Below are 17,840 nucleotides of genomic sequence, written 5' to 3'. Positions count from 1 at the left end.
ATCATCGGTTTCCGACCAGTTTCACAGTTGCAGCTTGGTTGTGTCATTCTTGTTCCTTTCCCCTTTGTTTTTTTCATCATCATCATCATCAACCCATTGATCTCCCAACCCTAGTGGGCAAAGGTGCAGTTGGAGCATCGGCGTGATTTTTTCGCCCCAGGCGCGGTTTCTTCTTTTTTCCGCAGAGGGTTTTGATCTCGTGAGGGTTTCTTTGTCTGGTCTTTACCCCATTGCTATCGGACTCGGTGGATGCTTCGCTTTCGATTTCTTGCAGATAATACCAGTTCTATATCCGTTGTACTCGAATGGGGGAAAGCTAGAGGTTTTCCATCTGTTGGCGTGCAGTATGTTTGTTTCTTTGATCTGCCTGAACTCCTGTGGAGCAGGGGATCGCTGCACCCGTCCTAAGCTGTGTCATCCAGCAACCACTCTCGCTTGTTAGCACCTAGCGATCCAGATTGTTAGATAATACCCATATTCTTTTCTTCTGATTATGTTTACGTGTTGCCAAGGAGGTCATCGATAGATGTGATGACTGCGGTGGTAATCCCAGTCAAGCGATTGTCGACGCCTAGCTGCTTTATCGCACTACGCTACATAAAGAATGGAGAGGATACGGAACATCAGACACTTGATTATAGAATCCGGTAATGTAGATCCAAGGAGACGGTCCCCGTGGGGGATAACTTACAGGCTATATATATATATATATATTCAGCGGCGGGAGAGCTCAGTACTCAACTCTATAACTTAGTTATATATCTTGGAACGTATTAATAAACACGCGATAGATAGAGTCCTCGAATAAATAGTTCAGCTTTTCCTATATATATTTACGTGGTATTCTGTAGTCCCATAGAAAAGCTCCTCTTAACAAGATCATCATAATGAGTAGAGTAAGCAGGTAGTATACTGTCGAATAGTTATTAAACGGCACAAAAAGCAAGATCTAACCTGAACACCTTGAATTCCTTGCTTGCTTGCTTATCTCCTTCTAGTTCCATTAATCTCTCGAGGTAACTATACAAAGGATCTAATAACCAAGTAATTATCTAGTTAGTAAGTTTCTATCTATCCTATGATAATCAGAATTCAAAGAACGTGCCGCAAACGGATAATTAATAGATTACTTGGCGTTCGCTTTATACGCTGACATATAGTAGTAGTAGACTCTAACTATTATTATTACATAGGTAACTGGTAATCCGTTTGAGTTTCAGTTACATTGTTGAGCGTCCCACGTGGCATGGTTACCGCAACCGGGTGGAAACACACTGCATAACAACTGCCTGTGTGAACTGCCGGAATCGTATGGACAATGTCCTTTTTTTTGGGTTCGAATTCTTTCAGTGGTAGGTTAGGTAGGGATCTCGCTGTCGGGTGTGTCGATTTCTTTACCTTTTTTTTTTTTCTTGAGACCAAGGAATATACTATATTGCGTCTTCCTTGGTACTGAGTACCTCAGTACTGTAACGTTACAATGAGGTCTTTTTTTTAAGGTAACTAAGATCCAGAATAGGGTAAGTACGTAGTTACCATAAAGTGAAGTACTACTGTATATATAAACTTCGCGGTGCCTTGTAAATAGAGCGTGTGATATTGTATTTAGAATTTAGTAGTGCTTATATGCTTATTATTGAGGCCGATATTATTCTTGCAGGATATGCTGAACCAATGATTCGTGTTCCTGACAAGCCGGTCCCTGGTATATTCCCAGATAGTAGGGTATAACTAGGTTAAGTTATGCTTTTTTTTTTCTTATAGTTGCTGTTGGGATAAGGCGGAAGAGTAGCGCGGGAATGAAATTCTTGGATGAGATTTCTGTTGTGAAGTATCTAAAGTAAGTGAGTGAGTGAGTGGAAACAAGTGAAATCAGCTAAGCTTTGTTGTTGGGCCCCATACTCAGTCATAGGGTACTTAGCTTGTCGGGAAAATCGACCGAAGAGAGGGTTAGACTGGCCCCCCTCGGGGACTAAAACTAAGCTACGTTAATTTCTCACAGTGGGTGATAATAATAATGGAGCAGATTGGAAGGGTCCAGCACAATAATCCGCCCGCGTGTCGGAGTTGGATCGGGTTCCTAATTTCTCAGTAGGGCCAGTAGTGGCTTGTTGTTGGCTGCGGTCAGGCTGCAGATCGTCACGTCCAACACTTCTCTGCATTGGTGAGGATGTTGCGTTGTTCGCATCCATTATGATTAACTATGTATTATTAGTTGTTAGTTATTTTTATTATTGTTCTCCCAACAGAAGTCGGGGACTTCTTTTTTTTTCCTTTCCCGTTTTGGTTGACGCGAGGGAGATGATCCTGTGGCTGGAATAATATTGGATGTGTTTTGTTCTGGATCCTTCGGTATCGGTAAGAACATCCGAGACGTGGAGATACCATATGGTACTGTACGGAGTAGTTATGTATCTACTACTCTATCTAGGATTCTAGGTAGACCCGAGTATGGTATGCTATGCCTTGTTATGTTATTATTGCTACCATACCATATGCTAACTATGCCATGATTCGATGGGATGATTCGATGGGATGATAGAAGGTTGTTGCCAAAGTTTCCTTCTGTAGTTCAACGTGGATGATCTGCAGCGCGAGAAATATAATCCATCATATCAGCGACTAGACTAGAGATGATTATACTCTGGAGTCCTGGACGAGCTGACAGACATCCGGGATAGCTCCGGATTATCTCGTAACTTCTTAGGTGAGATGGCACATCCGTCCCCGAGCGGTATGGATTCCGCTCCCGACCCCCTGGTCCAGGGTGGTATCCGAGTAGTAGTACGTAGGTATCGTATCGACTATCAGATCGTCCCCGTCAGCTCAGTGTCAGCCCTGCATATCTGTCCTTTTTTTTGGTTTTTTTTGCCTTTTACTGTACTCCGTATGTTGTCGAATGTCAGCAGTCGAATCATGTCAGCATGCGGTTCGTAATTAATTAATAATGAATGAATAATGTAGCGAACATAACGACAGTAAAAAAAAAAAAAAAACACCCCGACCGCACGGAGCATTGGGTGTCGCTGGCAGGCGATCGAATCATCGATCCTTCCGCCCGAACACGGCAGTCTTCAAGGTGGTTTTTGTGCCTGGCGGGCGATCTGGGCGATCGACCAATCCGGGTGTCCCAGCAAGGGGCTCAACGCCTGAGCTTGCCCGGTCTTGGCTGGTCAACGCCGTCCGTTTTCGGTTAGTTTCGCACATTACCTATGCTGGATGCTGCACAATCCCATAGACCATTATTCTTAGGTAGAACATAGACCATTATTAGGTATGCACTGAGATCACTGTCAGAATAATTAATATTATTAGAACGAGAGGATGACCATACGGGATGCCGTGATCGTCCAGTAAAGACCAGAGACATGGGGAGATGGGATATTCTCATCGAACTACGTATCAATCTATCTACGTTGTTGTGTATGTATTATTACTGTAGCTAGCCATGTTCAGATCCAGACATAATTAGTATTATTTCTTGGTCAATAATAATTTAATTATTATTATTATTGTTACTGTATTACCACCGGTACCTGGAAAGCCATAATCATCGGTAGCAAATCTGGTGGGAAGACAGCCAGCGGAGCCAGGCACGTCATGGGCCCAACAAGCTCTCCAGTTGGGGATCCAAAGGACCCGCGCCGAAATGGACCGTTTTCCCTGCTAGCTGGACGGCCCGACACCTCTCTTTTGGATGATTTTTTTTTTACCTGCAAGCCGTCTGGATGACAGATCCGACGGGCCAAGGAAAGTAAGTAAGTAACTGTATTTACTAGGTACTTCGTAGAGTCGATAGGAAAAAAAAAGGCTGGGAACGGATCGGTCCAGACGAACAGCCTAATAGTAATTAAAATACCACGTTGGAATTGGATCAAAGTCGCTGCTCCGCTTGTGGTCACCCCTATATACTTAAGTCCCGTGGTTGGTGGTCGTGGCATTTCTTCAGATAACTGACTAGTCCTCCTCCCACACCTTTCCTCTTCTCTTTCCCTCTTCCCTTCCCATTCACCACCACCATCGCCCAGACTCCCTGGCCGTCAATTCCTTCCTCCCCGTCGTCCTTTTCCTCCAGGGTGGTGCGCGACGTGCCCGATCCCGTTATATGTTTATAATACCTGCGTGTTGAACAGTTTCGAAAGCTTTGGTTCATCGGTGCCGTCAACGCCCTCATTCGAACGGCTTTTTCACCTAATCTCTTTTTCTTTTTCTCCTCACTCTCACTATTCCGGGCTGAATTTCTACATGGAAGTTGTCGATTAAGATAATCAGCATCATGGGTCTTAGTAACGGAACGGGTGCCACCAACGGGCACGGCAGCTCTCTCGCTGCCAAATACGATATCCCCTCACATTTCGTCGGTGGAAACGCCCTCGATGTTGCTCCTCCCAGCAACGTCAAGGACTTTGTGGCCGCTCACGGCGGTCACTCCGTCATTACTTCCGTACGTCCCATTTCAGTATTGGGGGGAGCGGTGAAAACAGCACCCCCCCACAGTGAAATTTCGTACACGACAGACGGGCTGACAGTGAGGATTTGATTTTGATTTTTCTAGGTGTTGATTGCCAACAACGGTATTGCTGCAGTCAAGGAGATCCGATCAGTACGAAAATGGGCCTACGAGACGTTTGGCAACGAGCGCGCCATCCAGTTCACCGTCATGGCCACGCCAGAGGATCTCAAGGCCAACGCAGATTACATTCGTATGGCCGATCAGTATGTGGAGGTACGGTTGGCTCATTTTCCCGCACAAAGAAATTTTCTACGTGGGATGTGCTGACGTTGGTTCTCCGTGGTATAGGTTCCCGGAGGTACTAATAATAATAACTACGCCAACGTCGAACTGATTGTCGACATTGCGGAGAGAATGGACGTGCACGCCGTCTGGGCAGGATGGTAAGCCGTAAAAATGAGACTGTCAGACAACAATTGCGCGAAACTGACTCAGCTCGCAGGGGCCATGCTTCAGAGAACCCAAGGCTGCCAGAATCACTAGCGGCCTCGCCCAAGAAGATCATTTTCATTGGTCCGCCCGCATCGGCCATGCGCTCGCTGGGTGACAAGATCTCCTCCACCATTGTCGCACAGCACGCCAATGTGCCCTGTATCCCGTGGTCGGGATCGGGTGTCGACCAAGTGACAATTGACGAGAACGGCATCGTCACGGTCGAGGATGAGGTCTATGACAAGGGATGCACACATTCGCCCGAGGAGGGTCTCCAGAAAGCCCGCGAGATTGGGTTCCCCGTCATGGTCAAGGCCTCCGAAGGAGGCGGTGGTAAGGGTATCCGAAAGGTCGAGAAGGAAGAAGACTTTATCACCCTGTACAATGCGGCCGCCAGTGAGATTCCCGGATCGCCAATCTTCATCATGAAGCTGGCCGGCGAGGCGAGACATTTGGAGGTGCAACTGCTGGCCGATCAGTACGGAAACAACATCTCCCTTTTCGGAAGAGATTGTTCCGTCCAGCGACGACACCAGAAGATTATCGAGGAAGCTCCCGTCACCATTGCCAAGCCATCTACCTTCCAGGCCATGGAGAAGGCTGCTGTTAGCCTGGGAAAACTGGTCGGCTACGTCTCCGCCGGTACCGTCGAATATCTGTATTCGCATGCGGATGACAAGTTCTACTTCCTCGAGTTGAACCCCCGTCTCCAGGTCGAGCATCCCACCACGGAGATGGTTTCCGGCGTCAATCTGCCTGCCGCTCAGCTGCAGATTGCCATGGGTATCCCCCTGCACCGCATCCGTGACATTCGTCTGCTCTACGGTGTCGACCCCAACACCTCGTCTGAGATCGACTTCGAGTTCAAGAGTGAGGAGAGCTTCAAGACCCAGCGTCGCCCGCAGCCCAAGGGACATACCACCGCTTGTCGTATCACCTCCGAAGATCCCGGTGAGGGATTCAAGCCCTCCAGCGGTACCATGCACGAGCTGAACTTCCGAAGTTCGTCTAACGTCTGGGGTTATTTCTCCGTCGGTAGCTCGGGTGGAATCCACAGTTTCTCGGACAGCCAGTTCGGTCACATCTTCGCCTACGGCGAGAACCGATCGGCGTCTCGAAAGCACATGGTTGTTGCCCTGAAGGAACTGAGCATCCGTGGTGATTTCCGCACCACCGTTGAGTACCTGATCAAGCTGCTCGAGACTCCCGCCTTCGAAGAGAACACCATTACCACGGGCTGGCTGGACCAGCTGATCAGCAACAAGCTGACCGCTGAGCGTCCCGACCCCATTCTCGCTGTCATCTGCGGAGCTGTTACGAAAGCCCACCAGGCCAGCGAGGAATGCATTGCGGAATACCGCAAGGGTCTAGAGAAGGGTCAGGTTCCCGCCAAGGACGTCCTGAAGACAGTCTTCCCCGTCGACTTCATCTACGAGGGTTCACGATACAAGTTCACCGCGACCCGCGCAAGCTTGGACAGCTACACTCTCTTCATCAACGGCTCCAAGTGCTCCGTCGGCGTCCGTGCTCTCGCGGACGGTGGTCTGCTTGTCCTGCTGAATGGTCGCAGCCACAACGTCTACTGGAAGGAGGAAGCTGCCGCCACCCGTCTGAGCGTGGACGGCAAGACTTGCTTGCTCGAGCAGGAGAATGACCCCACCCAGCTGCGAACCCCCAGTCCCGGTAAGCTGGTGAAGTTCACCGTGGAAAACGGCTCCCATGTCAAGACCGGTCAGCCCTTCGCGGAGGTTGAGGTGATGAAGATGTACATGCCTCTCATCGCTCAGGAGGATGGTATCGTCCAGTTCATCAAGCAACCTGGCGCCACTCTGGAGGCTGGCGATATTATGGGAATCCTGACTTTGGATGACCCTTCACGCGTGAAGCACGCCCAGCCGTTCACTGGGCAGCTCCCCGATCTGGGCCCGCCTCAGGTGGTTGGAAACAAGCCGCCTCAGCGCTACGTCCTTTTGTACAGCATCCTCGAGAACATCCTCAGGGGTTTTGACAACCAGATTATCATGGGTTCGACCCTCAAAGAACTCGTCGAAGTCCTCCGCGATCCTGAGCTTCCGTACGGAGAATGGAACGCTCAATTTTCCGCACTGCACTCTCGCATTCCTCAGAAGCTTGACGCTCAGCTCGTCCAGGTGGTGGATCGTGCAAAGACTCGCAAGGCTGAATTCCCTGCCAAGCAGCTGCAGAAGACCATCTCGCGCTTCATTGAGGAAAATGTCAACCCGGGTGATGCTGAGACACTCCGAACGACTCTGCTCCCTCTTTTGACCGTTATCGACCGATACATGGATGGTCTGAAGACCCACGAGTTCGACGTCTTCATTGGTCTCCTGGAGCAGTACTGGGAGGTCGAGCATCTATTTACCGGACGTAACGTTCGCGACGAGGATGCCATTCTCAAGCTCAGAGATGAGAACAAGGATGACATCCTCAAGGTTGTTTACACCGTCTTGTCGCACAGCAAGGTCAGCTCCAAGAACAACCTCATCCTGGCCATCCTCGACATGTACCGTCCGAACCGACCTAACGTCGGAAACGTCGGCAAGCACTTTAAGCCTATTCTCAGAAAGTTGACCGAGCTCGAATCCCGAGCTTCGTCCAAGGTGGCCCTCAAGGCTCGTGAGCTACTCATTCAAAGCGCCCTGCCGTCCTTGGAGGAGAGAGCCTCTCAGATGGAGCTTATCTTGCGTTCGTCAGTCGTGGAGTCCAGGTATGGTGAAACCGGCTGGGACCACCGGGAACCCGATATCAACGTGCTCAAGGAGGTCGTTGATTCCAAGTACACCGTTTTCGATGTACTCCCGCACTTCTTCTGTCACCAGGACCCGTGGGTCTCTTTAGCCGCCCTGGAAGTGTACGTCCGCAGAGCTTACCGGGCGTATCAGTTGAAGGGCATTCAGTATCACCACGACAATGAACCTCCATTCGTCTCGTGGGACTTCATTCTGGGCAAAGTTGGCCAGAGTGAATACGGCCTGCCTATCACATCTTCTCACCCGTCCGCTCCTGGCACCCCAACCAGCGACACTTTCAACAGGAGAATCAACTCCATCAGTGATATGTCCTATTTCATCAACGAGAACGGAGGTGAACCCACTAGACAGGGTGTTATTATCCCTGTCCAGTACCTGGAAGAGGCTGAAGAATACCTGCCCAAGGCCCTCGAAGTCTTCCCGCGCGCTGGCTCTCCGGTCAAGAAGGCCAACGAAGGTCTGCTGGCTGATCTGTCTGGCAAGCGCAAGCCCTCTCAGAAGCCGGAGAGCGACGAGCTCAGCAATGTTCTCAATGTGGCTATTCGTGACGTGGAGGCTCTGGATGACACGGAGCTTGTCTCGCAGATCAACGACCTGGTGGCCGGTTTCAAGGAAGAGTTCCTCGCCCGCCGTATTCGTCGGGTGACCTTCATCTGCGGTCACAAGGATGGTGCCTACCCCGGTTATTTCACCTTCAGGGGACCGTCTTACCAGGAGGATGAGAGTATTCGTCACAGTGAGCCTGCTCTGGCCTTCCAGCTTGAACTGGGCCGTCTTTCCAAGTTCCGCATCAAGCCGGTCTTCACGGAGAACCGGAACATCCACGTCTACGAAGCCATCGGCAAGGGCCCCGAGAACGACAAGGCTGTGGACAAGCGCTACTTCACTCGTGCTGTGGTGCGTCCTGGACGCCTGCGGGACGACATCCCTACTGCGGAATACCTGATCTCAGAGGCAGACCGGTTGATGAACGATATCCTGGATGCTTTGGAGATCATTGGCAACAACAACTCCGACCTCAACCACATCTTCATTAACTTCTCTCCGGTCTTCAACCTGGAGCCCAACGATGTGGAGGAGGCCCTGGCCGGCTTCTTGGATCGTTTCGGACGCCGTCTGTGGCGCCTGCGCGTCACTGGTGCAGAGATCCGTATTCTCTGCACTGACCCTGCAACTGGAATGGCCTACCCTCTCCGTGTCATCATCACAAACACCTATGGATATATCATTCAGGTGGAACTCTACGTTGAGAGGAAGTCGGAGAAGGGCGAATGGGTCTTCCACAGCATTGGTGGCACCAACAAGATTGGCTCCATGCACCTGCGCCCCGTGTCAACCCCGTACCCGACCAAGGAGTGGCTTCAGCCGAAGCGGTACAAGGCTCATTTGATGGGTACCCAGTACGTCTACGATTTCCCGGAGCTGTTCAGACAGGCTGTCCAGAACAGCTGGACCCGGGCCATCTCGAAGATTCCCTCCTTGTCCGACAAGCGTCCGCCTGTGGGTGAGTGCATCGACTACTCTGAACTGGTGCTCGATGACAGGGACAACCTGGTGGAGGTCTCGAGAGAGGCGGGTACCAACACTCACGGTATGGTCGGCTGGATCGTCACCGCTCGTACCCCCGAATACCCCCAAGGTAGACGGTTCATCATTGTTGCCAACGATATCACCTACCAGATCGGTTCCTTCGGCCCGCTGGAGGACAAGTTCTTCCACAAATGCACCGAGCTGGCCCGTAAGCTGGGTATTCCTCGCATTTACCTGTCCGCTAACTCCGGCGCTCGTATTGGAATGGCGGATGAATTGATCCCCCACTTCTCCGTCGCCTGGAACGACCCCGAGCATCCAGAGGCCGGATTCAAGTACCTCTACCTGACGCCAGAGGTCAAGCAGAGATTCGACGCCAGCAAGAACAAGGAAGTCATTACCGAATTGGTCCACGAGGATGGCGAGGACAGGTACAAGATCACCACCGTTATCGGTGCCAAGGATGGCCTGGGTGTTGAGTGTCTGAGGGGATCCGGTCTCATTGCCGGTGCCACCTCCAGAGCCTACGAAGACATCTTCACCATCACCCTGGTGACGTGCCGTTCCGTCGGTATTGGTGCCTACCTGGTTCGTCTCGGACAGAGAGCCATTCAGGTCGAAGGCCAGCCCATCATCCTGACTGGTGCACCTGCCATCAACAAGCTCCTTGGCCGTGAAGTCTACACCTCCAACCTCCAACTGGGTGGCACGCAGATCATGTACAAGAATGGTGTGTCCCACATGACTGCCAATGACGACTTCGAGGGTGTTCAGAAGATTGTCGAGTGGCTGTCCTACGTTCCGGACAAGAAGGATGCCCCTGTTCCTATCCGTCCCTGGTCTGACCCCTGGGATCGTGACATCCTCTACTATCCCCCCTCCACCAAGCAGCCCTACGATGTGCGATGGCTCATTGCTGGTAAGCAGGAGGAGGATGCCTTCCTGCCCGGTCTGTTCGACAAGGACTCTTTCGAGGAGGCTCTCGGTGGATGGGCTAGAACCGTTGTTGTTGGGCGCGCCAGACTCGGTGGTATCCCCATGGGTGTCATTGCAGTTGAGACTCGCTCTGTTGACAATGTGACTCCTGCCGACCCTGCCAACCCCGATTCGACTGAGATGGTGAGCACTGAGGCTGGTGGAGTCTGGTACCCCAACTCCGCCTTCAAGACCGCCCAGGCTCTTAAGGACTTCAACCACGGAGAGCAACTGCCAGTCATGATCTTGGCTAACTGGAGAGGTTTCTCTGGAGGTCAGCGTGACATGTACAACGAGGTTCTAAAGTACGGTTCCTACATTGTCGATGCCCTCGTCAAGTACGAACAGCCTATCTTCGTCTACATCCCGCCGTTTGGTGAACTCCGAGGTGGTTCGTGGGTCGTCATCGATCCCACCATCAACCCTGACCTGATGGAGATGTATGCGGATGAGGAGTCTCGTGGTGGTGTTCTCGAGCCCGAAGGTATCGTCGGAATCAAGTACCGTCGCGAGAAGCAGCTCGACACCATGGCCCGCCTGGACCCGACTTATGGCGAGCTTCGCAGGTCTCTCCAAGACACGTCGCTCAGCAAGGAGCAGCTGTCGGAGATTAAGGCCAAGATGGCAGAGCGTGAGGAGCAGCTCCTACCAGTCTACCAGCAGATTGCCCTGCAATTCGCCGATCTCCACGACCGTGCCGGCCGTATGGAGGCCAAGGGCACTATCCGACAGGCTCTGCGCTGGAAGGAGGCTAGACGCTTCTTCTACTGGCGTCTTCGCCGCCGTCTCAGTGAGGAGTTGATTCTCAAGCGCATGATCGCTGCCGCACCCTCTGCTGTCCCCCAGACCAGCGGCGCGCTCCCCGCCGATGCTTCTGTTGCTCCTACCCAGAACAACAGTGGCTCCGCTCGCGAAACCCACCTTCGTACTCTGAAGTCTTGGACCGGCCTTCTCGACAGTGAGTTCGACCGCAACGATCGCCAGGTTGCGCAGTGGTATGAAGACAACAAGAAGTTGGTCCAGGCCAAGATCGAATCTCTCAAGTCTGAGAATGTCGCGTATGACGTTGCCCAGCTGCTCATGGGCAACAAGGACGGCGGTCTGCGTGGTGTCCAGCAAGTGCTGAGCATGCTTCCCGTGGAGGAGAGGGAATCTGTGCTCAAGTACCTGGGCTCCGCATAGAGGCTTTGACAGACAGTACACGATGCGTCTCTTGATACCCGCATAGTTGGGCGATCGCTTTTTTATCCCTTGTGTTGAAATGTCTTTTTGCATGGGAGATTCGTGCTCCCTATATTACGCGTGGTTCCCTGTTTTCTCTGGCGTTTTCCTTTACATTTTGACGACGCTTCTGATTTATGCACGAGTTTCATTCGCCTCTGATGTATATGACTAGGACGTTCGAAGTAGGATGTAATGTCATGAGTCTCTTCGCAGTTCATCTTCTGTGCAATCCATCGTACGTATCTTAGTTGAAGTATACACATTTACAAAATATGATGCCTCCTTGAGTATAAACTTAGGATAAAAAAAGGATGTTCCTAATCTACTAATATATCATTATATTAATACTAGAATTATATTATATACTAGTAGGAGTCAAAATTTAAATTCTAAAACTTTTATATTCAGCAAAGTAATAAATATAATTTTATCCTATAGAGGAGATAATCAAAGAAACCTGCAATTCTATTTCTCCGTCTTCTTGTTATGGGTACCAAGCACAACGGTGCCAAGGCACTTTATTTGCAGCATTGTGCGTACGGACTAAGCACTATAAGTAACCAATGCCCTCTGAAGACATTGCGCAGACTCTACCCCAGTCTTCCAAAGTTAATTTGATATTTGCACTCCGGTCCACAGGTCTGCATAACTGAATTGCATCTGTATCTATCTATCTACTCGGGAAGCAGTCTGCTTACATTATTACCTAATAGTGGCTGCCTTGGGCTTAAACAAGATCCATTGTCTGTTCCTTTGAGCGCATTAACAGAAGTGGTGGTTATAGGGATCGTTTCTGTCTGTTCAGAATCTTCTGAGAACTATATGTAAAATCCATGAAATCCATGGAGAGTTTCAAATAGAATAGAATATTACAATCCCTGAAGAAGGAAATCTAGTCGTGAAATGAGCTGGAGTACAGTATCCCTGCGTTTACATCACATATCCCAGCGGTCAACTCCTTGGTCCTGTGCAGCAAGCATTCCGAGGTACCATAATGCCAATAGGACAGTCATCCGTGGTTGCGCAACGGTTCCCCCCGCAGTGAATGGAATTGGAGGTGCAAGCTCCAGATTACCATGGTTATCCAACCGTCGTATAACAACCAATTCCTGGTTGGTAAGAATGAATCCATATCGTGAATGATGTTGTCTCATATACCAATTGACTTGACTGAGTGCCTGACGAAATTCTGCGCGATAAGTATCCATCGGATGGTTGGCTAAAGCTGTACTCCATTTCCATGAGGGTTTTATATCACCAGGGGCGCGGTTCCAACTCGTGCCAGCAGGGAGTGCTAATGCAAAATAGGCAGTATCAGGCTTATAATTTTCAATAATCTTTGCAGCCTCTCCGACATCAATTGACACGCTTGTCAGCCCATTCATCTGATTGGTTGCAGTCAAGGTATTGAAAGCAGCTCGCAGACCCCGCCGTACTCTGGGAAAGACATATTCGTAGATCTTGCTTCTGAGGGCATTCCCTGCTGTAATAGCACGAGGAGGTGAAGTCGGCATAGGATCTGGCGGTAGGTGTGTTTGTCCAAGAATGTTTCCGTATCGATGAATGATAGTCTGCAGGTTGAATCCATGCCAGACTGCAATTCCACTGATGTCATCTGCTTCATCTGCAGTGTTTGTGGTATTGCGTCCCGGGTGTGGTGGCGGGTTTATTGGGATTGCTGGTAGGGCATGTTGTAAATAGACCATGAGAGAAACGGTATTGTTTGCCATATCGATGTGAAGTGTCGCGGTCCAAAACCTTCGAGTTTGCAGTCGAAAAGAAAGAAGAAGATGGTTTCTCAAAAGAGAATCTCGTTCCTTGGACAGCTGGTAACTATAAACGGCATCTTTATATAGAGATGGGAAGCCCATCTATCGAGAAAGGTCTCAAGGCACGATCGCGAGCTTTGACTTCGCGACGGCGCATAATATTGTGTGATTGATTGGTTCGCAACAAAGGCGAAACGCTGGAAACTCAGCTCTGCTTCAGCCTTGTGCTTGTAAATATAGCATGTTAATCTCATTGGTACATGCACGGTCCTAATTTAGTCTTCGGCGCCCGTATAGTCAGAGACGACGATATGTGGTTGAATGATTGGCGATATAATGTCATTGCCTTATGTGGGGATATATACGCCGGTATTTGTGATATGGTACGACTAGGAGGAGGTAAGAAGCTTGGATTCTCCCTCTTAGGTAGAAGGGGTGCTAATACTAAATAGTCCTAAGGCGGTATACTTAGTACTGCCCCGCCGACCTCGTACCTTGCTCCCCCACCATGGTATGGCCATGGCGAGTTCCGTATCAATTTGATAGCGCTTAATCAAGACCTTTAACTGGGCACGTTCTACCACCCTTGCAGGTGTGAAACGAGCAAAAAAAAAGAAAAAACAATACAATGACTGGAACATATGCTCTGAATCTGCAGGAAAGCTAACAATGAGCAAGGATCCTTACAATACAAGGCGGCACTCTGCGTCTTAGGTTCGTTGATGCTTCAGCAACCACTCTCTGAATATTGGCTAGTCGATGTGCATCTTAGGCAGCTTACGGTACCAGGTATGGTATCATCCCGGAGCTCCTATTGGAAGAGAATGGTAGCGCCGGAGACAATTCTTATAAGATAACGCATGATACTAAGCGCCGCGTCTCGCCTAGGATGATGGATAGCTCTGATCCAGTCACATATAGACGAGTTACAATATCTGTGACAGGGAGGTATCATATATCCTTCTGGTGCTATTACTGGAGTTAGAGCACTGGTCGCAACTCTAGAGCTTTGTTGATAGGCGCTTGTGTAGGCTCAGCTATTGGTCACTCCTCCTCTGCTGATGCCACTATCTCTGCCGTCTCTCCGGGGATAACAGCGTATCGCTACACCACGTTGATTGCCTATCTATTTGGCGACACTAACACAAGGTTACCGCTGGAATTGGCAGCCAACAATCATCCCTGCAAGAGAAAAGCGCTTTTCGTACCCAGAATATCTCTGGTCGTAACGAACAGCTCCAGAACTCTCAAGTTAATATGAGTTAGGGGGCCAAAAGTGAGCGTCAGTCCCTCCTACATCATCCCGTATGATACCTATAGCTATACGATGGCCAACGGAATAGGTAAAAAAGACATATTTTTGAAGTTGTATTCCTCTTCTGAGATCAAAAACTCCCCTTCATCGCCGGAAAAAGAATAGGGAAAGAAAAGCAAAGGAAAAAGAATAAGACACGACATTGGGGTTTCTAAGCCTCGAAAATCGAGAGCATCAAGTGCAGTAAAAGAGATACGCTTCGTTGAGCTTGCCGTTCTGATAGTCGGCCTCCTGAGAATGGAATTAGAAAGCTAAGCATTTTCTAGGTACTAAGTGAACTCACTATGCATTTCTTGAATTCGACAACCATCACTTCCTCCCTTTCCAGAAGGTATTTTTGTTTGTCGGTTATTTGATCCTCGTTATATGTCTCCGCTCGATCGAAATCTATCCAGACCACTCTTTCTGGGTCATCCTTAATAATCATCATATTCCTAGGTTTTGGATCTTTATGTCGCACTAATGCGGAATGGATTTCCCGGATGCTATTTAGAAGATTATTCATCCGCTGCGGCGTATAGTTGTGCAGCTGGATCATCTCTAAGTTGGGTATGTACTCCAAGAAGATGGCACTAGGAAGGTACTCATCGTGTAAAAACATCTTCAAGTGAGGCTGACAGAACGACGGATCAAACTTTTCCATGGAACCAAGAAATCGAGGCACAATTCCCCGATCGCATAGCCCATGATCTTTCAAACGGGTATAGGCGGTAGTCTCAAGGATATGAATATCCAATTCACGGTCCTCCGGCTCATAATACCGTCGCGGTCCTCGTCCATGATGCTTACTAGATTAGTTATATGATAACAAATGCATCATCGTCGCCTGACTTGCCACTTTCATAACACATTTTGTTTTGCGAACAGTGACGAGAAATATGGCAGAAAATTTGGAGACAAAGAGCTTTTTTCCAAAGCTGACCTCAGAGGGAGTGACATTATGAAGCTCCATCGCAGTATGAATTCTGTGGTGACACTCAGCAGAGTTCTATACAGGAGCACGATTTAAAGGGGGCGTTCGTGGATGTGAGATGGTGAGAAATGGGGGATGGCTCCTAATATGAGGCATGCGGAATGCCACACCATATTTGACTTGTTTGTCCTCCCAATCACATGTCCAAAGTTATGGCCCTTTAGTTAGTTTAGATTCATCAACCAATCACCTGCTTATACTGGCTTGGCCCAGTATCTATCTGGATTCTAGCGTCTTGTAGGAGTATCTTCCTTTTCTTTCCTTCCCGAGTCTCACCACGATTGCTTTTTCAATTGCTTTTTCCATCTTCTTAAACTACACACCAGACCAAATATGCTAACGCAGACTGCATCTGCCAATAATGTAAAAGCGCGCAAAATCCGTCGCAACCATACGGGTTGCAAGCCATGTCGCAGAAGAGGCAAGCGAGTTAGTACTGATTTTCTTACATCGGCGTGAGGGTATATTCTTATATATAACTCCATCTAGTGCGATGAGACAAGACCCTGCTGTCAGGCTTGTGCGCGACTATCGCTGGAATGCAGTTATGGCGTCGATTTTACTTTTCGGAATTGCAACGGAACATTGTTGCAGAAATATAGAATGACTCAGACGACACCATCGCGATCTGCTACTGCTAATTCAAAGCCTAATGTGTTGGACAACATTGCAGGTGAAAACTGTAATGTTCATATGCTCAAGTGTCTGAGTGAACTTGGAAATTCAGAATTACCGCCTACTCTTGTTAGTTTTGCGGACAGTCTCGAGGCTAGCTACTTTGACCATTTCCAGAGACATGTACGCCATCTCCTTCCGGCAGCGTCTCTTCGATTTACGGATGCATCTTTTATCATGTTTCCTTGTCTGCGGTTCGCAGTACTCTGTATCGCGGCGTCGAATCTGTCAATGTTAGATGCGCGCGTTCAGAGCCGCGTTCTAGCTAACGACCGTCGACGATCTGTCTTTAGCCCATTAGTGAATAACTTGCATCATGGCAATGCGCGAGTATATCACGATCTGGCGCTGCAGTATTGCAGTGCTGCAAATGTTGACGAGATTGAACACGAAGCGCCTGCATTTGTTGCTGCGCGCGTTCTCCTAGCTTATTACCACCATGCATCGACAGATCATCTGAGATTTCGACTGGCAGTGTGGGATTCTGTCCAGTTTGTGCTGCACAATAGAACGAAGATAATGGCTTCGCCAGATGGAGCCGATGCGTTGCAGTTGTGGTACCGTTTATGCATGTCCCATCGACCAGCAAAGCCACCTGCGTTGCTTCTTGAAGGAGAAGGAGCCAGCTCTTTTGGGCCGAATCTCCTCCCGGATGCAAATGGTCATCTATATATGAAGTGCATCCTGGAAATGAATGTGGATGATCTTATCTACGACATTCTTATCAAGACCATGGAGATTCGAACAAAGATGGTGGTCTACCGTTGCGTGGCGGGCAGCTGTCGGATATCTGAGCTGTCAAGCGAGATTAGCAACGTCGCATATGAGATGTTGAACAAATTACTAGGAAGAGATAGTGTTCCGGACGAGACTGCAGAAGCACGAGAGGGATTTGTACGAGGCTCTCACCTACGCGGCTTGTTAGACGTGCAGAAAGAAAGACTGAAGGTGTGGAAATCCAGACTTAATGCGGATCAGCTGCCGACGTTACGTATCACACCAAGTCAAATGAATCAGGATGCTTCGTCCATGTGTCATGGATTTCCGACTCATAGAGACGCCATGAATGCTGTATATTGCATGCTCTGTGAGATTGCCTTCGAAGAAGCAAATGGAGCCCCCCCTGGAGGATCCGGACACTCCACTACTCTGCTTGACAATCTGGCAGATAGTATATGCCAAATTGCCGGCACGCTCGATTTCACCATGTCAAACACATGGGATGTGTACACGCTCAGTCTGACAGAGGTGCTCCTGCAACTTGTGCTACTGTGGCGTTCCGACAAGATATTTCACTACATATTGGATGTCCTCTGGCCACGACTCGAGTCCAGAGGGAGAGGCTACGAGCACTCGCACTATCCCACGCATCTCGTCAAGCGGATCATAACTCAGATTGCTGCATATTGGGAGCAAGATCGGGTCATCACGTTTGCTTTGCCAGCTGTTGCGGAAGATACGTCGAAATTAAAGCTATTAGATATCGATCAGCCGGTAGATCTGGTGGTGTGCGGGTATTATAACACGGATGGGAAGGATTTTATTGGGAAAATATCACTCCCGTAACGATTGCTCTTTCTTGACACTGTCGTTATGTTCCAGATATTCTAAGAGACTTCTGTTGTATATATCTAGCGATGTAAAATATTCATGAGTTAATGTT

At 49.2% G+C, this 17,840-nt stretch overlaps 4 protein-coding genes across 4 annotated transcripts; 2 read left to right on the top strand and 2 right to left on the bottom strand.

The window, feature by feature from the left end:
• Nucleotides 1–3,962: 3,962 nt before the first annotated feature.
• C8Q69DRAFT_526400 (acetyl-CoA carboxylase) lies at nt 3,963–11,798 on the top strand. Its single transcript, XM_028633633.1, has 4 exons — nt 3,963–4,444; nt 4,556–4,726; nt 4,802–4,896; nt 4,956–11,798. The coding sequence occupies exons 1-4, from the start codon at nt 4,277–4,279 to the stop codon at nt 11,401–11,403; spliced, it is 6,882 nt and encodes a 2,293-aa protein (XP_028486234.1). The 5' UTR covers nt 3,963–4,276; the 3' UTR covers nt 11,404–11,798.
• Nucleotides 11,799–11,992: 194 nt separating this feature from the next.
• C8Q69DRAFT_460448 (hypothetical protein) lies at nt 11,993–13,614 on the bottom strand. Its single transcript, XM_028630158.1, has one exon. It carries the CDS (start codon nt 13,314–13,316, stop codon nt 12,381–12,383), a length of 936 nt encoding a protein of 311 aa, XP_028486233.1. The 5' UTR covers nt 13,317–13,614; the 3' UTR covers nt 11,993–12,380.
• A 1,089-nt stretch (nt 13,615–14,703) lies between these two features.
• Nucleotides 14,704–15,468, bottom strand: C8Q69DRAFT_443007 (hypothetical protein; the record flags this gene model as incomplete). Its single annotated transcript, XM_028628884.1, has 3 exons — nt 14,704–14,760; nt 14,813–15,317; nt 15,452–15,468. 3 exons carry the CDS (start codon nt 15,466–15,468, stop codon nt 14,704–14,706), a joined length of 579 nt encoding a protein of 192 aa, XP_028486232.1.
• Nucleotides 15,469–15,721: 253 nt separating this feature from the next.
• On the top strand, nt 15,722–17,836 carry C8Q69DRAFT_198389 (hypothetical protein). The gene is made up of 2 exons (XM_028626053.1): nt 15,722–15,931; nt 15,992–17,836. The coding sequence occupies exons 1-2, from the start codon at nt 15,836–15,838 to the stop codon at nt 17,741–17,743; spliced, it is 1,848 nt and encodes a 615-aa protein (XP_028486231.1). The 5' UTR covers nt 15,722–15,835; the 3' UTR covers nt 17,744–17,836.
• Nucleotides 17,837–17,840: the final 4 nt, after the last annotated feature.

The sequence above is a fragment of the Paecilomyces variotii genome, assembly GCF_004022145.1.
Source record: "Paecilomyces variotii strain CBS 101075 chromosome Unknown C8Q69scaffold_3, whole genome shotgun sequence".
NCBI lineage: Eukaryota > Fungi > Ascomycota > Eurotiomycetes > Eurotiales > Thermoascaceae > Paecilomyces > Paecilomyces variotii.
Note: the sequence above shows the minus strand (reverse complement) of the source record. Positions and strands in the feature narration are given on the sequence as shown.